Here is a 17,388-nt window from a genome sequence, read left to right on the forward strand (position 1 = left end):
TCAGTGGGAGAGGGAAGGTGGCCCAGGGTCTCGAGGTAAGTCCTCAGTGCCCAGCCCAAGGTTTTCTCACCCCACCCAACCCTTCCCCATACATGTCCAGGGAAAGTTTCCCTTCCCTACTCAGTTTGATTTAAACCAGGGGATCTGAACTCAGGTTTCATGAACACCACGGTGCAGGGAGAAAAACCATGGAAAACTGCATGTGTGCATAGTGCTTTCCTTGGGAAGAGAGACAGACCTTTAGACCATTCTCCAAGGGGGCCTACCCACCGAGGTGCAGACACCCTGGGGTTGGCAGCAGAGCAGACCAGGCCTGCCTGGAACACTGGGGTCACAGGGCCTTTGGGAGGTCCCACACCCTTTTCTGCACAGGCTTCCAGTCCCTACTTCTTGGGCACTCTCACTTAGCCAGCTGAATTCTGCTAAGTCTGGAGCTGGCCCCTTTGGACGTAGCCAGAGATGCCATGGTACTAGTTGCCAAGAACCACAGGGCACAACATGGCATGTGTGTCCAGGACAGCTTCCTGGATGAACTGTCATTTAGCTGAGACGTACAGCATGAAGCAGGTAAAGAGAAAGGGGTAAGAGTGTCCAGGCCAGCGCACAGCCTGTGCAAAGCCCCTGGCTGTCCAGTGTTGGGGGGACTCAAAGCTCAGTGAGACCGGAGCACAGGCATGAGGAGGACACAGTGACAGATAAGGCTGGAGGCATCCAGTCAGTGGGGCCTTGAATGCTAGGCCAGGGGATTTGGATTTTTTTAAGAGCAATAAGAACCACTGAAAGGTCTTAAGCAAAGGAGTGCCATGATTGGGTGTGTGGTTTATAAAATCATTCTGGCTGCAGCAGCGAGAAGGGTTGCTGGGAGGGACCAATCAGGAGCAGCTGAGGAGCACAGGAGCCAAAGACGGGGCTGGAGGCAGGTGTGTGAGGAGATGGAGACTGGACGAGGTCCAGAGAGCTCCAGGACCACCGTGTGGCTGGGGGGGAGTCGTGCACGGGAGCAGGGAGCCTGGGATTCCCACCCATGTGACGAGTGGGGTCGGCCAAGGAAGGAGTCCCAGAGGCAGCTGAGCAGGCCAGTCAGGAGCCCAGGAGGACATCTGAGCTGAACACAGGGTAACAACTTTCATCTCCCCAGCACACTTGTCCTTCCCCTTGCTTGTATGTATAGAACCCTCTCCATTCCAGAGTTTGGGGGTCTGAGCCTCACCCTCAACCATAAAGGTGAGCGAGAGATTCAGCCCAGGCCCACACCACAGCTAGTAGTTTAAGGATGGGCCTGTAACCCAAGAAAGGCTAATCAGATCCCTCCTAGGACTGTTACAGGTATCACCCAGAGAGGACAGCATTCCATTTCAGAGAGATTGCCTCCTCAGAAGACAAGCTAGGCCAGGAGCCTCTGGTGGCCCCACATGGTGGGGGGGGGGGGTTGCAGGCATTCTGAGATGAACACAGTGGCAGAGCTGAGAGACAGAAAGCATGTTCTGAGTGCCTGGATTCAGCCATGCCTGATGCTGACACTCCTCAGGACCCCCTGATAATTGGACCCATGATGTCCCTTCCACCCACTCAGACTTGGGAGCACCATGACAGAAGAGGACAGACTCCTGCCAGCACTGGCTGTGTGGCCTAAGGCAACTTACTCAACCTCCCAGAGCCTTGGTGCTCCATCTGTAACCAGGGCAGAGGATGCCTCCCCTACAGGGCCTCTGTGAGGTCCAAGGGCCCCATGTGTGAAGTCCCAGGTCCTTGGCAAGTAGGCCTGTCATGGAAACACAGAGGGACTTAGAGGGTTAAGGAATTAAGTAGTATAAAATCAGAACAGGCACATACATACAGAAAAAAAGAAAAGAACAGGAGAAGAACAACCAATGATGCTGTCCCACTCTCTCAAGGCCATTGCTCACTGACAGCATTCAAAGCCCCTCAGGCAGGCCCCAGCCCTTCTTCCAAAGCCAATATCTTCCCATCTGTGTTTTGTCCCTCTGCCTGAGTATGTCCAGTGTATGTGACACCTCAGCATGCCCGTCCTACCCAGCCCAGTTCACACCTGGTACCTCTGTACATGTGACACCTCAGCATGCCCGCCCTGCCCAGCCAGATTCACGCATGGTACCTCTGCACATATGACACCTCAGCATGCCCGTCCTGCCCAGCCCAGTTCACACCTGGTACCTCTGCACATGTGACACCTCAGCATGCCCGCCCTGCCCAGCCAGATTCACGCATGGTACCTCTGCACATGTGACACCTCAGCATGCCCGCCCTGCCCAGCCAGATTCACGCATGGTACCTCTGTACACACCCCTCCTTCTGCCCAGATTGCCAACCTGTGCCTTTTCCAGCTAGGCACTCATTCTTCAAGACCCCATCCAAATAGCCCCCTGGGAGCACGCTCTCCCAGTCTGACCAGAGTGCCTCAGCCTGTGAGCCACCCTGAGGAGATGACCCCTGGGGGGTTACCAGGCCTGCCACATCTCTGACCAGATGCATTCATCCTGGATAAACACATTAGAAGGTGCTGGCTGAACAAATGAATCACCAAACGAACAGCTGAATGAATGACACAATGACAAAGCCCCCCAGGATGCCGTCCATCAGGAATTACTTAGAACACGGGAGTTGGCCCACCAACAGACTGCATCCACGTCTGCTCCTCCCGCCTCACCCAGAGCCCCAGCAGACTTCCATTAATTTAGGAAATTCACCTTCAGTGTAAAATGAGACACACCTCTGAGGTCTGGGACATCCTCGAGACAACGGGGACTATAAAGGCTTACCATTTTAATCAAACTCTTCCAAGGATATTTATTGTTGTTTGCAATAATATGCCCAGGTTCTACCTAAATCCATCTAAAGGCAGTGATTTTCCGAAGTCACATTTCCTGTGTCTCCATAAAAAGAACCCCAGCGGTTGTGGGGCCCGGGTGTAATTGCTGGCTCTGCAGACGGCAGGATGAACCCCAGCTGCCTGAGAACGAGTTGGCTCAGAGGCCGCAGGGCTGGGAGAGCGGCCACTTGCTGGGGCAGGAGTTCCCTGAGCAGCAATTAGAGCAGACCCCAGGGTGGGCAGCCTCAGAGGTCTGGCCAGCACAGCCGGCCTGATCACGGCACACCCAATCCAAAATAGAAAACTGCAGTGGCTTCTGCTGTGCGCCAGGCCCCTAGGCAGCTGACAGAGCACGCCAATGTCAGCCTCCTCCCTGGCCATCGATCCTGGCTTACTGCGAGGTCCCCTTGTGCTAAGCCATGGTCCCTCTGCCACGCCCCCACTCCCAGAAGAAGAACTCCTCAGGGCTCCAGTCATGCTAGGTGGTCCAGGCAGTCCCAAAAAGGAAACCCTAGTCTGTCTCCTGTCCTTCAGGAGCTGCCCCCCAAAGATCAAGCAGCTCAGGGGCAGTAGAGTTTTCATTTCCAATGGCTCCCCTCAGCTCAAAACAGAGAGAAAAACCAACTTTTCAAATAATCAGCTGAAGTTCAACAGGAAACCACAGCATAAACCCCAGTGGCTTCCAGTCAGCCAGGGGGCAGAGGGTAACTGGGCATCTCAGAGCCACTGCCTGCTCCCTGGGCTGACATCACCCACGCACACAGAAGCAGGAAGACTGACTGCTGGGCTACATGCCGAAAAGCACAAGGACACACACTCAACAGAGCAAAAACGCACAAACACATATGTGCACAAGAGACACAGTGACACATGCATATGTTCACACAGGTGCACAGGCACTGAGATGCAAGTACGCGCCAACATTCCAGAGCACATGCAAATGCGCACACAGAGATACACACAGACACCGACCCACATCTGGACGCAAGCCATAGATAGGTGTGGGCAGGCATAAGGAAAATGCACCTGATAAGCATTTTGGAGACCCTGGCTGTCTCCCTGCATAAATCGTCCCCTGCTCAGACCAATCAAAATAACTTGCCTTCCAGCCAACCGCTCAGTCGGTGCCAGTGGCTCCTAAGCACTGAGAGGGCAGAGAAAGTCCTCAGCACAAGTCCTGCCCTTCCTGGGCACTCCCAGGTAACCCATTCCCGAGGCCCAAGCAAGGGCAGCGGACAAAAAAGATGGAGAGAAGTGCGTACTCACCAGCCCATCGCAGTTGCTGAGCGCCACGGAGGAGGCTTCAGCGAGGCCGGCCACGTCCCCTACGTAGAGGCAAGTCCCAAGCAGAGGCTCCACGCGGGTGGTGCCTGTCTCACCCTGCCACTCCACAGTGGCTCCGGGCGCCACGAGGCGGGCGTTGGGACGCAGCCGCAGGTGCAGATCTCTGCCAAAGACCGTGACATTGTAGAAGAGGCGACTGCTGGGGTCCTCCTCGCTGCCTCCGGGGAAGCTCTGGGTCCGAACCGGGGTAGCCCTGCGGGCTCGTACCCCCGCCCTGGCCGTAGCCACCGACACCACGTGGGACACCAAGCGGCCCCTGGCGTCAGTGCGCACTGGCACCGCCAGGATGCGCTCGGCTCCGTGCCCCAGGGGCCCGCCTGCAATGGGAAGGGGCGTTAGACCGGCGGAGGCCTGGGAGCCCCAGAGCCCGGGCGCCCAGACTCGCATCCCCTAGCCCCGCCCGACTGCTAACAGAAGGGGCATTCTGCCCCCAAAAGCTAGCCTGCACCTCCTGGGCTTTCTTGCTACCAGGAAGGGGCGTTAACAGGGCCACCACTCCGGAACCCTGCCGCCCCCGGACCCTGCCAAACAAGAGCTCTGCCCCCTGCCCTGTTCTGGGATGGGGCTCGGCGAGCACTTCACAGTTCCTGAGGGGACGACCTCGTCACAGCGTCTCCCACCCCCTGAACCTGTGAACCTGCCGCCTTGTCAGGTCGTGGGGTGCTCGGAAGCCTTTCCCAGTTGGCCCCCACCCTGGCGCCTGACCCCTCGGCGGCCCCTGTCGCCCGACTGCCCCCACTGTTGGCCTCCGGAGCTGCGAGGACTCGGCTCCCCCGAGCACGAGCGGCCTGCCCTCCGTGTCCAGCTCCCGGTCAGCCCGCTGCCGGCCCCCTCTCCCCGCGCGCCCGAGAACAGGTAGGGGTGGAGCAGGGTCCCTCCGATCTACGGGGATCCCCTCCGGGAGCTCCAACCAATCCTCAGGGCCCAAGGCGGCGCGCTCGGCACCCGGCTCCTCCCGAGCGTCCCCGGACGCGAGCCCGGGCGCCGCCTCGCCCTGGCTCCCCCGGACCTGCGGGGGCTGACTGCGCTCTCCGCCGCGGGCTCTCCCGGCCCTCGGTCTCCACGCTGCGCGACTCGGGAGCCGCGAGGGCTCCAAGGCTGTCCCCGGCCGGAGGCGCCCGGCTGCACCGCGGGGCGCCCCCTGCGCGACCGAGCCGGCCCCGAAGTTGGCCAACTTGGCCCCGGGCGGGGCGCGTGGAGTTTGCCCAAGTCGGGCCGGACTACGCCTGCGGAGGGCCGGCGGGGCGCGCGGGGCTGGCCGGCCGGCGGGGGTCGCGGAGCGCCGGGGCCGGGCCGCACCTACCCGGGGGGTCGGCGGCGGCGAGTCTGGCGTTCGCGGGCGACGGCGGCAGCAGGAGCGGCGGCAGCAGCAGCAGCAGCGCAGGGCAGAGCAGGCGGCGAGCGGCGCCCGCCGGCGGATCCATGGCAGCCGGACTGCAGCCGGGGCCCCGCACTGGCAGCCGGCGCGAAAGTTCCCCGCGCGCCGCCCAGCGCACATCTGGGGCAGCTGGAGCCGCCCGCAGCTGCAGCACCGCAGGGCGCGGGGCGGAGGAGGCGAGGCGCGGAGGAGAGGGCGGGGAGCGCGGGGGAGGCGGGGAGGGAAGCAGCGAGCGGGAGCAGGAGGCGGGGCAGGGAGAAGGCGAGCGAGGGGGAGGGCGGGGACGGCGGGCGCCTCAGCCTGCGGTGACCCGGCGCTTCTTGGCGCGGCCGCCGCCGCCGCCCTCCCCTCCCCGCGCCGCCGCCGCCCGGCCTGGCAGCGAAGCAGAGACACCTCGAGGCGGCGGCAGAGAAGCGCCGCGGGCCGGGCCGGGGGAGCCGCGCCGCCGGAGCACCCGCACCAGAGAGCCCTCGGGGTGCCCGGGCACCACCCATTAGTCCTGGGAACTGGGGCCCGCCTCACCCTCTCAGTGCCTTGGGGCCGGACCGGGCGTGCGAATGGACGGGGTGGGGGGCTGGCTTTCGGGTCCTGGGGTGCTGAACCTGGCCTGGTGCCCCAAAGGCAGAACGATGCTGTTACAGGAGGTGCACTCTGGCGGCCACCCCAAAGATCAACTTTTTGCCCTTACTCAGACAAGCTTCCCTTAGTCCCCACCCCCTCTCCTCCTGAAGTCCCTGTTCCCCCATCTGCCTTCCATCCCTCCACTGCAGCCTCTGAGCACAGCCTCCTCCTGCCAGACCTTAGCCCTGGGTCCCAGAGCACAGTCAGGTTCCTGTCTGTCCTCGATCCCACGTGGCCATTCTAGCCTCCCGCCACTGCACTCCCTGGCCGCCCCACCCCCAGCCGACCTGAAATGGCCTCTGTACACTCCACCCACCTTTTCCAACTGAGCGTCCAGGGCTGTTTCGGTTCTTCCTGGGAGAGTTTGCTGTCAGAGCCCTTGTTGGAATCCCTCCTCTCCAGCAAGGTCACTATCCTCCCACTGCCTGGAGTCCCTGTCCCACCAGACTTGGTGTCCTCTGGCACAGTGACCTCCCCCAGGCCTGCCTGGGAGCCCGCTCAGGCATGTCTGCTGGAACATCTCTGCTGTGTGATGCCAGCTTCTGTCTCACTTTCCCAGAGAGTGGACACCTGTCCCTTTGATCTTCTCATCCACCCTGCCCCAGGCATGTGTGGCCAGGGCCTTGGCCTTGGACAGGGGCAGAGGACCCAGAGATGACTTAAGCACCCTGCTGGCCAGGAGGGTCCAGTCTTGTGGGGAAACACATGACTTGCACAACTCACTTTAGCAGTGATTTCGTGTCCCTGACTCTGTCATTTCTAGGGCCCAGGTGTGGCGGCGCTACTGCTTGCCAGCCATCTTCACCTGGAAGCTCCTCTCTCTGTGTCACTGAGAGTGCCTGAGGCTGGATCCGGCCCCTAGGCATGGTGGAGATTGGTCATCAACATTAAAAATGGTGAGACGTCACTTAGAAATGTAGATTTCTAGCATTTCTTGAGAAACTGGAAGGGCGGCCAGGCTGGGCCCACATTCCTGCTTAGCAGCTTTTAAATGGCACACTTACCCTGCGTTCACCACAGATCCCTGCTTCTGCTCTTGTGACCTGTGTTGACCCAGCTGGTTCCAGAGAAAGTTGGAACTGGAATTCCAGTGTATCAGAAGGGAAATGACCCCAGAGCTGGACATCCGGGAGGGCTTCCCATAAGAAGCACCATGAGCTGAATCCTGAAGGCTGTGGGAGCCAGGTAGCCCAGAGCTGGGTCCATTCAGGCGCTGTCCGGGGACCCTTGCTGCATTCCCCCCCAGGGCTGTCTGTGCTTTCATCCTCCTCAAAAGGTGAAGCCAGCAGCCTTATCTACGTCAAGGGTCCTATTCTACCACCTTCCTGCTGCGTTTATGGTCCTTGCCATAAACCTACCATCACTACCACTGCTATATTTCTTGATGCAGCACTTAATAATTCACTTAATTTGTAAAGGATACTTTAAATCACTACCGTAAATGGAAAAGCCAACATCTAACCATCTCATCATAAATCAAAGATAGCAGCCAAAAATAAATAAAATGAAAAGAAAAAAATGTTATCAAATTCTACATACTACAACCTGCAAAAGAAAGTGAGACTGGAGCAGATTAGCAAGTGCTACAGAAGTGTCAAGACAGACCAGCACAGAGATGTTTTCTTTAATGTAATCAGAAAGAATTGAAGAAGAGTAACTCCGACGTTGTGAGTCCATGGTATCTTCTGACAGGTTCATGTAACTACATTGTCTTGCACACTTTGGGATACTTGCTCTGGGAATTTTTTTGGCAGAGTTTGTCCCTCATCTCCCTGACACTCCCAAGCAATCCCTGGCAGCTGTTCCTATCACATAACGCCCAACCCCAATGCCCTGACTCCTCCCCCAGGCCAGGAACAACTGAGAGACTGACCACCATCCTTGACCAGCCCACACATTAGTCCCCACAATGGTACCCACAGGCTGAGTGACTGCACAAGGCACACACCCATCACAATTTCCAGTGAAGCCCTTTTGGGGGAGCAGAGGACCTAGAGACACATCCCAGCTTCCTGATCACCTGTCCTCAACTAAAAAAACAAAACAACAACAAAAAAACTCCTCCTTTTTCAAACTTCCATAGTTCAAATCTCTCCTCTTCCTCTTCCTCTTCCTCTTCCAGGAAATGTTCCTCCTCCTCCACTGGTGTGGTGTGTGCCTCTCCCCCTGGTTCCCCTTCTCCTCTAGGTAAAATGTGGGACCCGGAAATTCCCGGTGGTCCTTTGCTCAAGTCTACTCACTCAGTCTAGATCCCAAAGACAAAAACTAAGGACCGCAGGGCTGATTCCGCTCCAACGCTTGTTCAGAGCATGTCACATATGCTTGTTTTTATTTGAATTTGAATGCCTTTAGGTCTGGCTTGTACTCCCCGACTTGGCACAGTCCCCCCACTCCCTGCTGCCCTACACCTGCCTCCTGAGGTTACCAGCCTGGTCCCTGAAGGCACTGGCGCCGCAGCTGGATCTGGAAGCCTGGTGTTTGGGGGAGGGATGAGGATAACCCAGCCTTGGTTCAGGTCCTGCACACCCAGCCCCTTAAAATCTTCCCAAGGGCGTGAGGTGCAGAAAGAAATGGAAACTTTTCCTGATCATCTTGGGTGTCGCAAGTTACTCCATGTACCTCAGAGGAGGGACGCTGGGAAGAAAAAGTGTTTTGCTCCATGCAGGTCCCAGCTCTGGACGGGAGGGTGCCTGCGTCATTCTGCAGAGGACAGTCAGGGCTGCTCTGCCTCTGGCTTCTGGGTCACATATGCAGCACAGGCACCGTTAGAGACAGGAGCCCACTTGAGCACCATTGCCATCCCCTGATGTCCACACGGAAACCAGGCCCCGGGAAGGTACTCTGCCCCTTTAACAAGGCCACCTTCCTTGGCAAGACCTGCTAAGCAGATGGAGGCAATGAGACCTCACTGTCCTGTCTCCAGACAAGCGAGCTCCCAGGGGTTGTGGGGAAGCACCTAGACTCTTCCAGTCCCACTGGGCCCATGTGCCAAGCGTACCAAGCATGAGGGGTTAGTGACCTTGCAGAGGGGCCTCTGAAGACGACGGTTCTCTCCAGCACTGCTGCCGGCCCTGTCAGATGCGCTGGTGGAGTTCTAGCCAGGAGCGGCCTTGGCACACAACGTGCCAAGGACGCGCTGATGGAACAGGATGTGGTAGCCAAGTGGCCTTCAGGGACTGTGGTTCTCGGTGTTTCTTGAGCAACCTTCCCTCACCATACACCCTGCAGGAAGCTGTGTCAGGCAGAAGGGGAACGGCAGTGCCTAGGTAGCATCTGTCTTTATTGCCATTGCACCATGGAGGTTTCCCATCACCACTGGGATCAGTTCTGCCTGGAAGTGAGAGACAAAGTGCTTGAAGTTTGGAGGCTTGGGTGTCCAGGCTCAGTTAACACTTCTATGTGGCATGCAAGAAGGAAGCTCAGACTCAATCTAAGCAGTGGTGGCCCAGGGAAGGATATAGCTCAATGCCTACTTGTGACTGTCCACTTGCATGTGTGTTCAACCTAGCAGAGAGAGCAGAGAAGAATTTTAAAGGGACCATCTGGGTGTGGCAGATAGTGATGCCCAGGACTCAGTTGGGCCAGTGTCTAAAGCCATGGGTTCACCTGTGTCTGGCCCTCACAGGGGCCAGGGAGGCTACCATTTTGTCTGGCCTTCCCATCTTGGAAAGGCCTCTGGGTACCTCAGGATGCTTCTGGCTGCAAGAAACGCAGACCTCTTAAACCATAAGCAAATGCTTCATCTCACACACCAGGAAGTGGGGGTGGGGGGTGTAGCTCCAGCGTCAGCCACAGCCTCGGGGGCCTGCTGCCTGGGTATCATCTTTGCTCTTGACCAGGTAGAAGGATGGCCCAAGCACAGGTGTCCTGCCCTCTCCCAGAAGGGCTGCCAGAGCTCATATGCCAGTGACCCCAACCGGGACCATACCACCCTGTCAGCGCAGCTTCCCTCGGGCACCTCCATCAAGATGTCTCAGAGCATCACCCACCTGTGCACCCAGAACTGCCCCATGTCCACCCCAGCCCCAGCCCCTGCCCAGCTGTCCCAGGCTGGGCATCTGACACCTCCACTCTCCGTGCACACACCCAGCCAGGGCCAGGGCCATCCCGAGCCCTCCCTTGTGGTCACCAGCTCCCTCTACCCTCTCATTAGCTCTGCGATCTGCCCCCAGTCCCTGCCATGCCCTCCACCTGGCCTCGACACCTCTCCCTAACATGGTGGCAACACCCACATGATCATCCCAGTTGGGCACTGGAGGCCTGACATTTAGCCCAAGGACTCGAGTGCCTTTGCTTCCTGCTGGTCATACGGAGTCTCCAGGACAGCACCCCACACTCAGTGACCTGCACACAGCACCCATCTTCTCCTGCAAAGCTTGGGGCCCGGCTTCCATCTGTGTTTAACAGAGAGTAGAAGTGAGCAGTCCCTAATCCAGGTTGGTGCCTGAAAGTACTGATATTCCTTTTGGAATAACAAGGCAGACCTCCAAACTGGAGAACTCCCTTCCCCACCTGTCGTGTGGCTGTCCTGGGCAGCAGGGGCCCTGGGTTCCTGGGGCTGCTGAGGGGGCACTTCATCTCGGCTCACCTGCACAGATGATTTCAACTCCCTGTCTAGTCATAGTCATGTGCCCTTGGCGAGCTCCCTGTGCCTCAGTTTCTTAAGCTGTGTAATGGAAATAATAGTATTACCTGTTTCCTATGTGGTTTTGAGAGTCAAATGGTCTAACACATATGAAGGGCTCCCAACTGACACCTGGCAGAGCCGGCACTTACACCTGTGCTAACACTGCTGTCCAGCACTTCCTACGTATGGCTGCACCCCGAGAACAGTATTGGGCTGTAGATGTAAAACTGTGGGCACTGGAGATTTTCCAGAGCATTTTGACCATGGCCTTTTCCATGTCATTGCTGACTTTAGAACCAAACCCTGGCTGTACTGTAGGACATCAGCAATAGGATGACAGGGTAGCTTTGGGCCTGATAATCTTGCCAAAGACTTGTAGGAAATGTGGCCACTGACAAAACACAGCCTGGCACACAGTAGGTGCTCAGTAAATATTTGCAGACTGAATCAACAAATTAAGATAATTTTCAAAGACAGATGCTATGAAGAAAATAAAAAGAGGCAGATAATATAGAATGCATGGGACCAGAAGGCAGAAAGGGGAAGGTTTGGGCTAAAAGCTGATCAGAGAGAATTTCCCGGGAATGAGTGGCCTGGGCAGTAAGCGTCTCAGGCAGGGGCAGGCACATGCAAATGCCCTGTGGCAGGAAAGAGCTTCCTCTGCTCCGGGGAGGAGATGACATAAGAGAGGCCACGGGACCGGTGATGAGGCAGTGCCTTGCAGGACTCAGCCAGGGGTTTGCATTTTGTTCTCAGTGGAGGGTTTAAAGTAGGGGAAGGAAGAAAGAGCATGTTCACCCAAAATGCTCGGGGAACTTGGAGCCCCAGGGCTCCCAGCTCCCTTCTCAGGAGAAGGGTCCGCCACATCCCTGCCCATGATTGCCCTCCTCTGCCCTGGTCAGAGGCGACCGACCAAGCTGGGCCCACAGTTTCCTTTTCCGCTGGAACAGAAAGGCGAGGCCACTGGGAGCAGTGGGCCTTGCGGCTCCGCTGGCGAAGGGGCAAAGCTCTTAGGTGAACTCTCCTCCCTGCCCTCATGACTTCCTGCACGGAAGGACGGCCATGGTCAGTTTACTCCAGTACGTTACGTTTCCGATGTCTACGGCCCAATATTGTGCTTCGGGTCCAGCCGTGTCCAGGAAGTGATGGACAGCAGCTAGCACAGGTGTCCTGGCTTTTCCCATCCTGAGCCACTCAGCAGACCCAGGGACCACCTACAGCTCAGGGCTGGTAGCCCCCGAGGATACAGAGTTGGATTGGACCCCACGACTCCAGCACTCACCCCACACCAAGGTGTCCAGAGGCTTCTCTGAGTCCCCCAGCCCTGTGGGGTACAGACTTGAGCACCTTTTGTATAAATGCTGCTCTTCGCCTAAAGTAGTAGTGGAGTTACTAGCTGTTGCGGTAGACTCAAGCAACATAAATGAGGCATGTGGGGCTGCCAACTGGTGGCCCACAGGGTTTTGTTTTTTAACTCCAGTTATTTTCTAAGATTTGAAAAATCAAAACACTTCTCATGAGAATATGTAGCTTTGGCTCCTATGGAAAAAAAACCCCACCCGGCTCTACTGGGCCACTCTGCCACAGGGCAGCCATGGGCTGGAGCTGAGGACAGCTGCAGCTCCTAAGTGACTTCCAGACCTCGCTATCCCCACCTGGCCCCTGGGCCCCGTGGCCTCCAGCCCCTGTTCTGCAGAGCCCACCTCTGCCTCCTGCCATGGGGAAGCTGGGCTGGGCCCTTCGTGGCCGGTGACTCTGCAACCCCACCGAGAGGCCCCTCTGCTCCTCACGCAGGGACCTCCACAACGGCCCCAGTTGCTATAACTTTCCCAAACCCTCCTTTTCCTGGCTCTCACATGGCACTGGCAGCCCCTGCTACCCACCAAAGATCCTGCCCACTGGCTGCAGATGCAGACGATGTCTGAGGAAGGGAAGGGACTGCCCCCAGGGCCCTGTAAACGTAAGTCTGGAAGCACAGGCTACTCGGAGGGAGGGCCCGGTCGCGGGCTGAGAGGTGCTGGGGTGCAGGGGTGCTGCGGAACTGCCATTTCAAGGTTGGGGGCTTGCCAACAAGCTAATGTGAACGGAAAACAGGAAGCTATTCGAGGGCACTTGACAGGCAACTTCCCCAGGAGACCAGAAGAGAGATCGTTCTTTTGCCCATGGGTGCGCGCGCACACGCTGTGCCACGCACGTGTGGTGACACATGTGCACCAACAGGCACACAGACGCACGCTGACCTGCAGTCCACAGACACCCACAGCCCCAGACACGCAGGCGCGCTCCAGAGCCCACGCAGCGCCCTGGCCTCCCTAATTGCATTTCTGAAAATGAGAAAAAGAAAATCGAATGACTTTCCGGCGGCCGCTGTTCCCCCATGGCAATTCCCCACCTCCAGACGCTCCCTAGCAACCTTGGGCAGGTCCACCTGCAGCGTCTCCAGCCTCAGCCAGCCTGCCGGGCTAGCCGCGTGCTCACCTTCCCTGCCCTCGGGCTGCGGCCCAGGGCTGCCAGCTCACTGAGGCGTTGCGGTGACAGTGGGGCCTCCGGCCTGCTTGCGGGGCAGCTGAGACCCCCAGCAGCTCTCCGTTCGCGAGGCCCCCAGAGCACAGGACCACAGCATTTCCCAGCATTGCTGAGCCCAGTCCCTGCCCGGCCTCAGAGCACCTGGGGTGGGCCGCAGCTCCCCAGGGAGCCCTTCTCCACAGGTCTGTGCTGCGGTCTGGTCTCCTACCGAGACTCTGTTCACCCTGAGCCCCCTGCAGCCCCTCCCCTCGCTCCCCACGGCGTCTCCGAGCCGACGGGAGGGCACTACCAGCCTTGGTATCGTCTCCGATTATCGAGCAGACGAACCGCATCGCATCATCGGCCACACTATTATCCCTGAGGCCAGCTGAGACCCTCAAACCTTTCTCATATAAATGTAATGAAGCACGCCCCGCCCTTAACCTGGACATTGGCAATGGAGATTTTGAACGGGACCGCAGGTGTCATCGGTTTCTTTTACTGGCTTGAATCTGTGAGGTGAGGAGGCCCATGGCTGAGTAAGAGCAGAGCCACAGGGCCAAGTGGCCCCGGGGATGACCCAGCTGTGGCCTGAATGACCAAGCCCCTACTCTCCTGGGTCGTCCTGTGGCACCAGGGAGACAGTGGCTAGGCCAGAGAATCGCAGGGCCAGGTGATCCCCAATAGGCCACCACTGTCTACAGGAAGACTCTGAGCTCTGGGAGCAACAGGGAGTGAGGGGCAGTTTGGCTCAAGATTCATCAGAAGCTGGCAGAAGATTCTGTCCACCCGACGCATGCCAGCAGAGAAGCACATGCTTCCCCAAACCTAACTCTCATGAGAAACTGGGCCTCAGCCTTGCTGAGCCCCAGACTTCAGCTTCAACTCAGGCTAAACCCTGGGCCTCCGTCTTGCTGGGTCCCAGTGCTTGGTCTTTCTGTACCCTGGCCTCAGCCTCATGGGACCCTAGATCTTGGCCTTGCTAGACCCTGGCCTCAGCCTCATGGGTCCCTAGATCTTGGCTTTGCTGGACCCTGGACCTCAGCCTCATGGGTCCCTAGATCTTGGCTTTGCTGGACCCTGGACCTCAGCCTCATGGGTCCCTAGATCTTGGCCTTGCTGGACCCTGGCCTCAGCCTCATGGGACCCTAGATCTTGGCCTTGCTGGACCCTGGCCTCAGCCTCATGGGTCCCTAGATCTTGGCCTTGCTGGACCCTGGACCTCAGCCTCACTGGACTCTGAGCCTCGGCCTCATTGCACCCTCTGCTTCACCCTCGTTGCACCCTGGGATAGTGCAGAAACAGTGGGTGGACCTGAGAATTGCAGAGCCAGCTGGTCCCAGACAAGCCACCCCTGCACCCCAGACCTCAGCATTGCTGGACCCTGAGCGTGAGCCTCTGTCCCTTCAGCAGCCTGCCCCAGCCTGCGGTCCTGTCACACCCCTTGTCTCTGTGCTGCCAGCACAGCTCCTCTTCTTGGGCAAATGGAGGCTCCTGAGACAACGCCTTCTGCAGCAGGCTTACTCCATCAAGCAAGCTGTTGTCCTAGAGAAAAAATAAAAGCCTCCCAGCCTCACTTATAACAAACTTGGTCTGTTGTGCAACTTTGCAGTACAGAATGTGCATGTGCCCCATCTCCCCACTGTTGCATAATGTTCCAGCTGTTTTCAGGACTGTTTCGTTCTTCGTCTGGCATACTTCACAAGCCGTGTATAAAATTATGTATATGTGGATGTGAAGATGAGCATATGTGTGCAATGAAATGACAAGTGAAGGAAAGGAGGTGGGGCCAGGACTGAGCGAAAAGGCAGATGAACAAGTGTAAACATTTTGAATGCCACCTTCTAGACGTCTGGGAGAGAAATGAACTTGGACTCAATTTAAATTTAAAGTGAGACATTCATCCAATAGAATCGATTTCGGACTTGGTGGTGTATGATTTCCTTCTTCTCTGGTAGTTTTCTTTTTTTCAGACTAACCCTTAAAATTCTATCATTTTTGTTACAGAAATTTGGTGTGTGTCTTCCTGCCAAATATTTCTTAACAATGTGACCAATATGCACCATCAAAGGACAGAGAGGCATCGCAGTAACAAGTCCCCTATATCTCCTGGCCTTGTTGGGACCATCCACAGAGACCAGCTCAGCATTTCCTCCCAACAGGAGCCTGGGTTTCTGCTGGGCCTATCATGATCGTATGTCACACCGGAGGACGCTCTCCTCCTGGAACCAGGATCTGCCCACAGTGGTGCCAGTGAGGGAGCAGCAGCTGGGCAGAGGGACCTGCTGGGCCTGGCATGTCCACAATCCCAGGCCACCACCAATGGCTTGCAGGCAGAGTCCTGCCCACTGGCATGTTCGGCTGGGACAGTGCAGCAATTTTTTAATTGAATTAGATGCACACATATAAAATCAGGAGCTTTCATATTAGAAATGTTGATTCTTGGCTCCTTTCCGTAAAATAGAATATCTGGCAACACTGGGCTTGCAATCCAGCATGGCAGCTGGAGCAGGGGCTCAGCAGGGCTGTTCATCCCTTTCTGCCTCTTCCTCGCCATATCAACCAGCTGCTGCCACAGGAGCACTGCTCTCAGACCACCCCAGAACCTTGCCCCCAGGCCGCCATCCTTAGGCTCACAGCTCTACAGGCCAATGGGGGCAGCTGAGGCAGCTCGGCTGCACGCCGGCTCATCCTGGGTCCAAAGTGCTGGGACAGCAGCCCCAGGGGGAAGCTCGTCTCATGGAGGGGTCAGAAGTTTCTAGGAAGATGAGCATAAAGACACAATGCTTCTCAAGGCCTGGGCTCAAAACCAGCATGCCGTCACTTCCACCTGCGTCCCGTTGGCCAGGCAAGACACACTGCCCGGCCCAGCACGGGCACAGTGGGGAAGCACACTCCACCCTAGAGAGAAGCTGCAAAGCCAACGGCAGTGGGCACGGATAAGGGCTGTGTACTGGATTGAACAGTGTCCCCCGAAAGCGCATACCCACCCAGAACCTTAGGAAGGGGTCTTATTTGGAAATGGGCCCTTTGCAGATGGAGTTAGTTAAGAGGAGGTCACGTCACGCTGGATTAGGGGGACCCCTAATCTCCTTGTAAGAGAAGTGGAGATACGGAGACATCAATGCACAGGGAGAATGCCGTGCGAAGAGACGGGGATGATGCATCTATAAGCCAAGGAACGCCCAGGATTCCCAGAGCTACAGACCGAATTGTGTCCCCTGAATGCACATGTCGAAGCCCTTACCCCCAGTGTGACAAGAGGGGATATGTAGAGAGAGGGCTTCTCAGAGGAATCAAGGTTGAATGAGGCCATAAGATGGAGTCCTAATCCAATATGACTGTTGGTGTTATCAGAAGAGGAAGATGGCTCCCCCTCTCCCGACAACCCATGCCTGCCTTTCTCCCTCTTCCCACCACGCGAGAACACGGCAAGAATTGGCCATCTGCACTCCAGGAAGAGAGCCCTTGCCAGGAACGGAATGGCTGGCACCTTGGTCTTGTACTTGTGCCTGCAGCTCTGTGAGGGATCAATTTCTGTTGTTTGTGCCACAGCTATGGTGTTTGCATGGCAGCCTGCGCTGGCTGACAAGTACAGCCACCCAGCCCGGACACAGGAGAGAAGCATGGAACAGACTGTCCCTCAAAGCCTCCAGAAGGAACCGGCCCTGCTGATGCCTGATGTCAGACTTCTGGCCTCCAGCACTGTGAGAAATAAATTTCTGTCGCTTTATGCCATTCGAGTTTGTGATCATTTGTTATGGTAGCTCTAGGGAACTAATATAGAATAGGTGAGGAATTTGGAACAATAATACAATGTGCCACAGACTGTCCTCTTGGACACAATTACTCAAGAGCCTTCCTGCTATGGTTTGAATGTATCCCCCCCAAAATTCATGTCTGGACACTTAGCCCCAAGGGCAGTGTTGGGAGGTGGGCTGTTATAAAAAGGGCTTGCTGGAGGGGTTCTCTCTCTTCTGCTCTTTGCCATGTGAGAATGCAGCAAGAAAGCCCTCACTAGGTGCCAGCACCTTGATCTAGGACTTCAGACTGTGAAAGAATATCGTTCTTTATAAATTACCC

The 17,388-nt window shown here is 56.9% G+C and overlaps 1 protein-coding gene across 3 annotated transcripts in view; it reads right to left on the reverse strand.

The window, feature by feature from the left end:
- The window catches only part of ADAMTS2 (ADAM metallopeptidase with thrombospondin type 1 motif 2), a 216,363-nt gene extending 210,618 nt beyond the window's left edge, over positions 1 to 5,745 (reverse strand). For all 3 annotated transcript variants that reach the window (XM_012789959.3, XM_075993718.1, XM_012789958.3), the window contains exons 1-2: positions 5,478 to 5,745; positions 4,097 to 4,491 (exon numbers count right to left, since the gene is read on the reverse strand). In XM_012789959.3, the coding sequence (XP_012645413.2) occupies positions 4,097 to 4,491; positions 5,478 to 5,598 (516 nt within the window). In that variant the 5' untranslated portion in view covers positions 5,599 to 5,745. The remainder of the gene's footprint in view (positions 1 to 4,096; positions 4,492 to 5,477) is intronic.
- Positions 5,746 to 17,388: the final 11,643 nt, after the last annotated feature.

Source organism: Microcebus murinus, chromosome 17, assembly GCF_040939455.1.
Source record: "Microcebus murinus isolate Inina chromosome 17, M.murinus_Inina_mat1.0, whole genome shotgun sequence".
NCBI lineage: Eukaryota > Metazoa > Chordata > Mammalia > Primates > Cheirogaleidae > Microcebus > Microcebus murinus.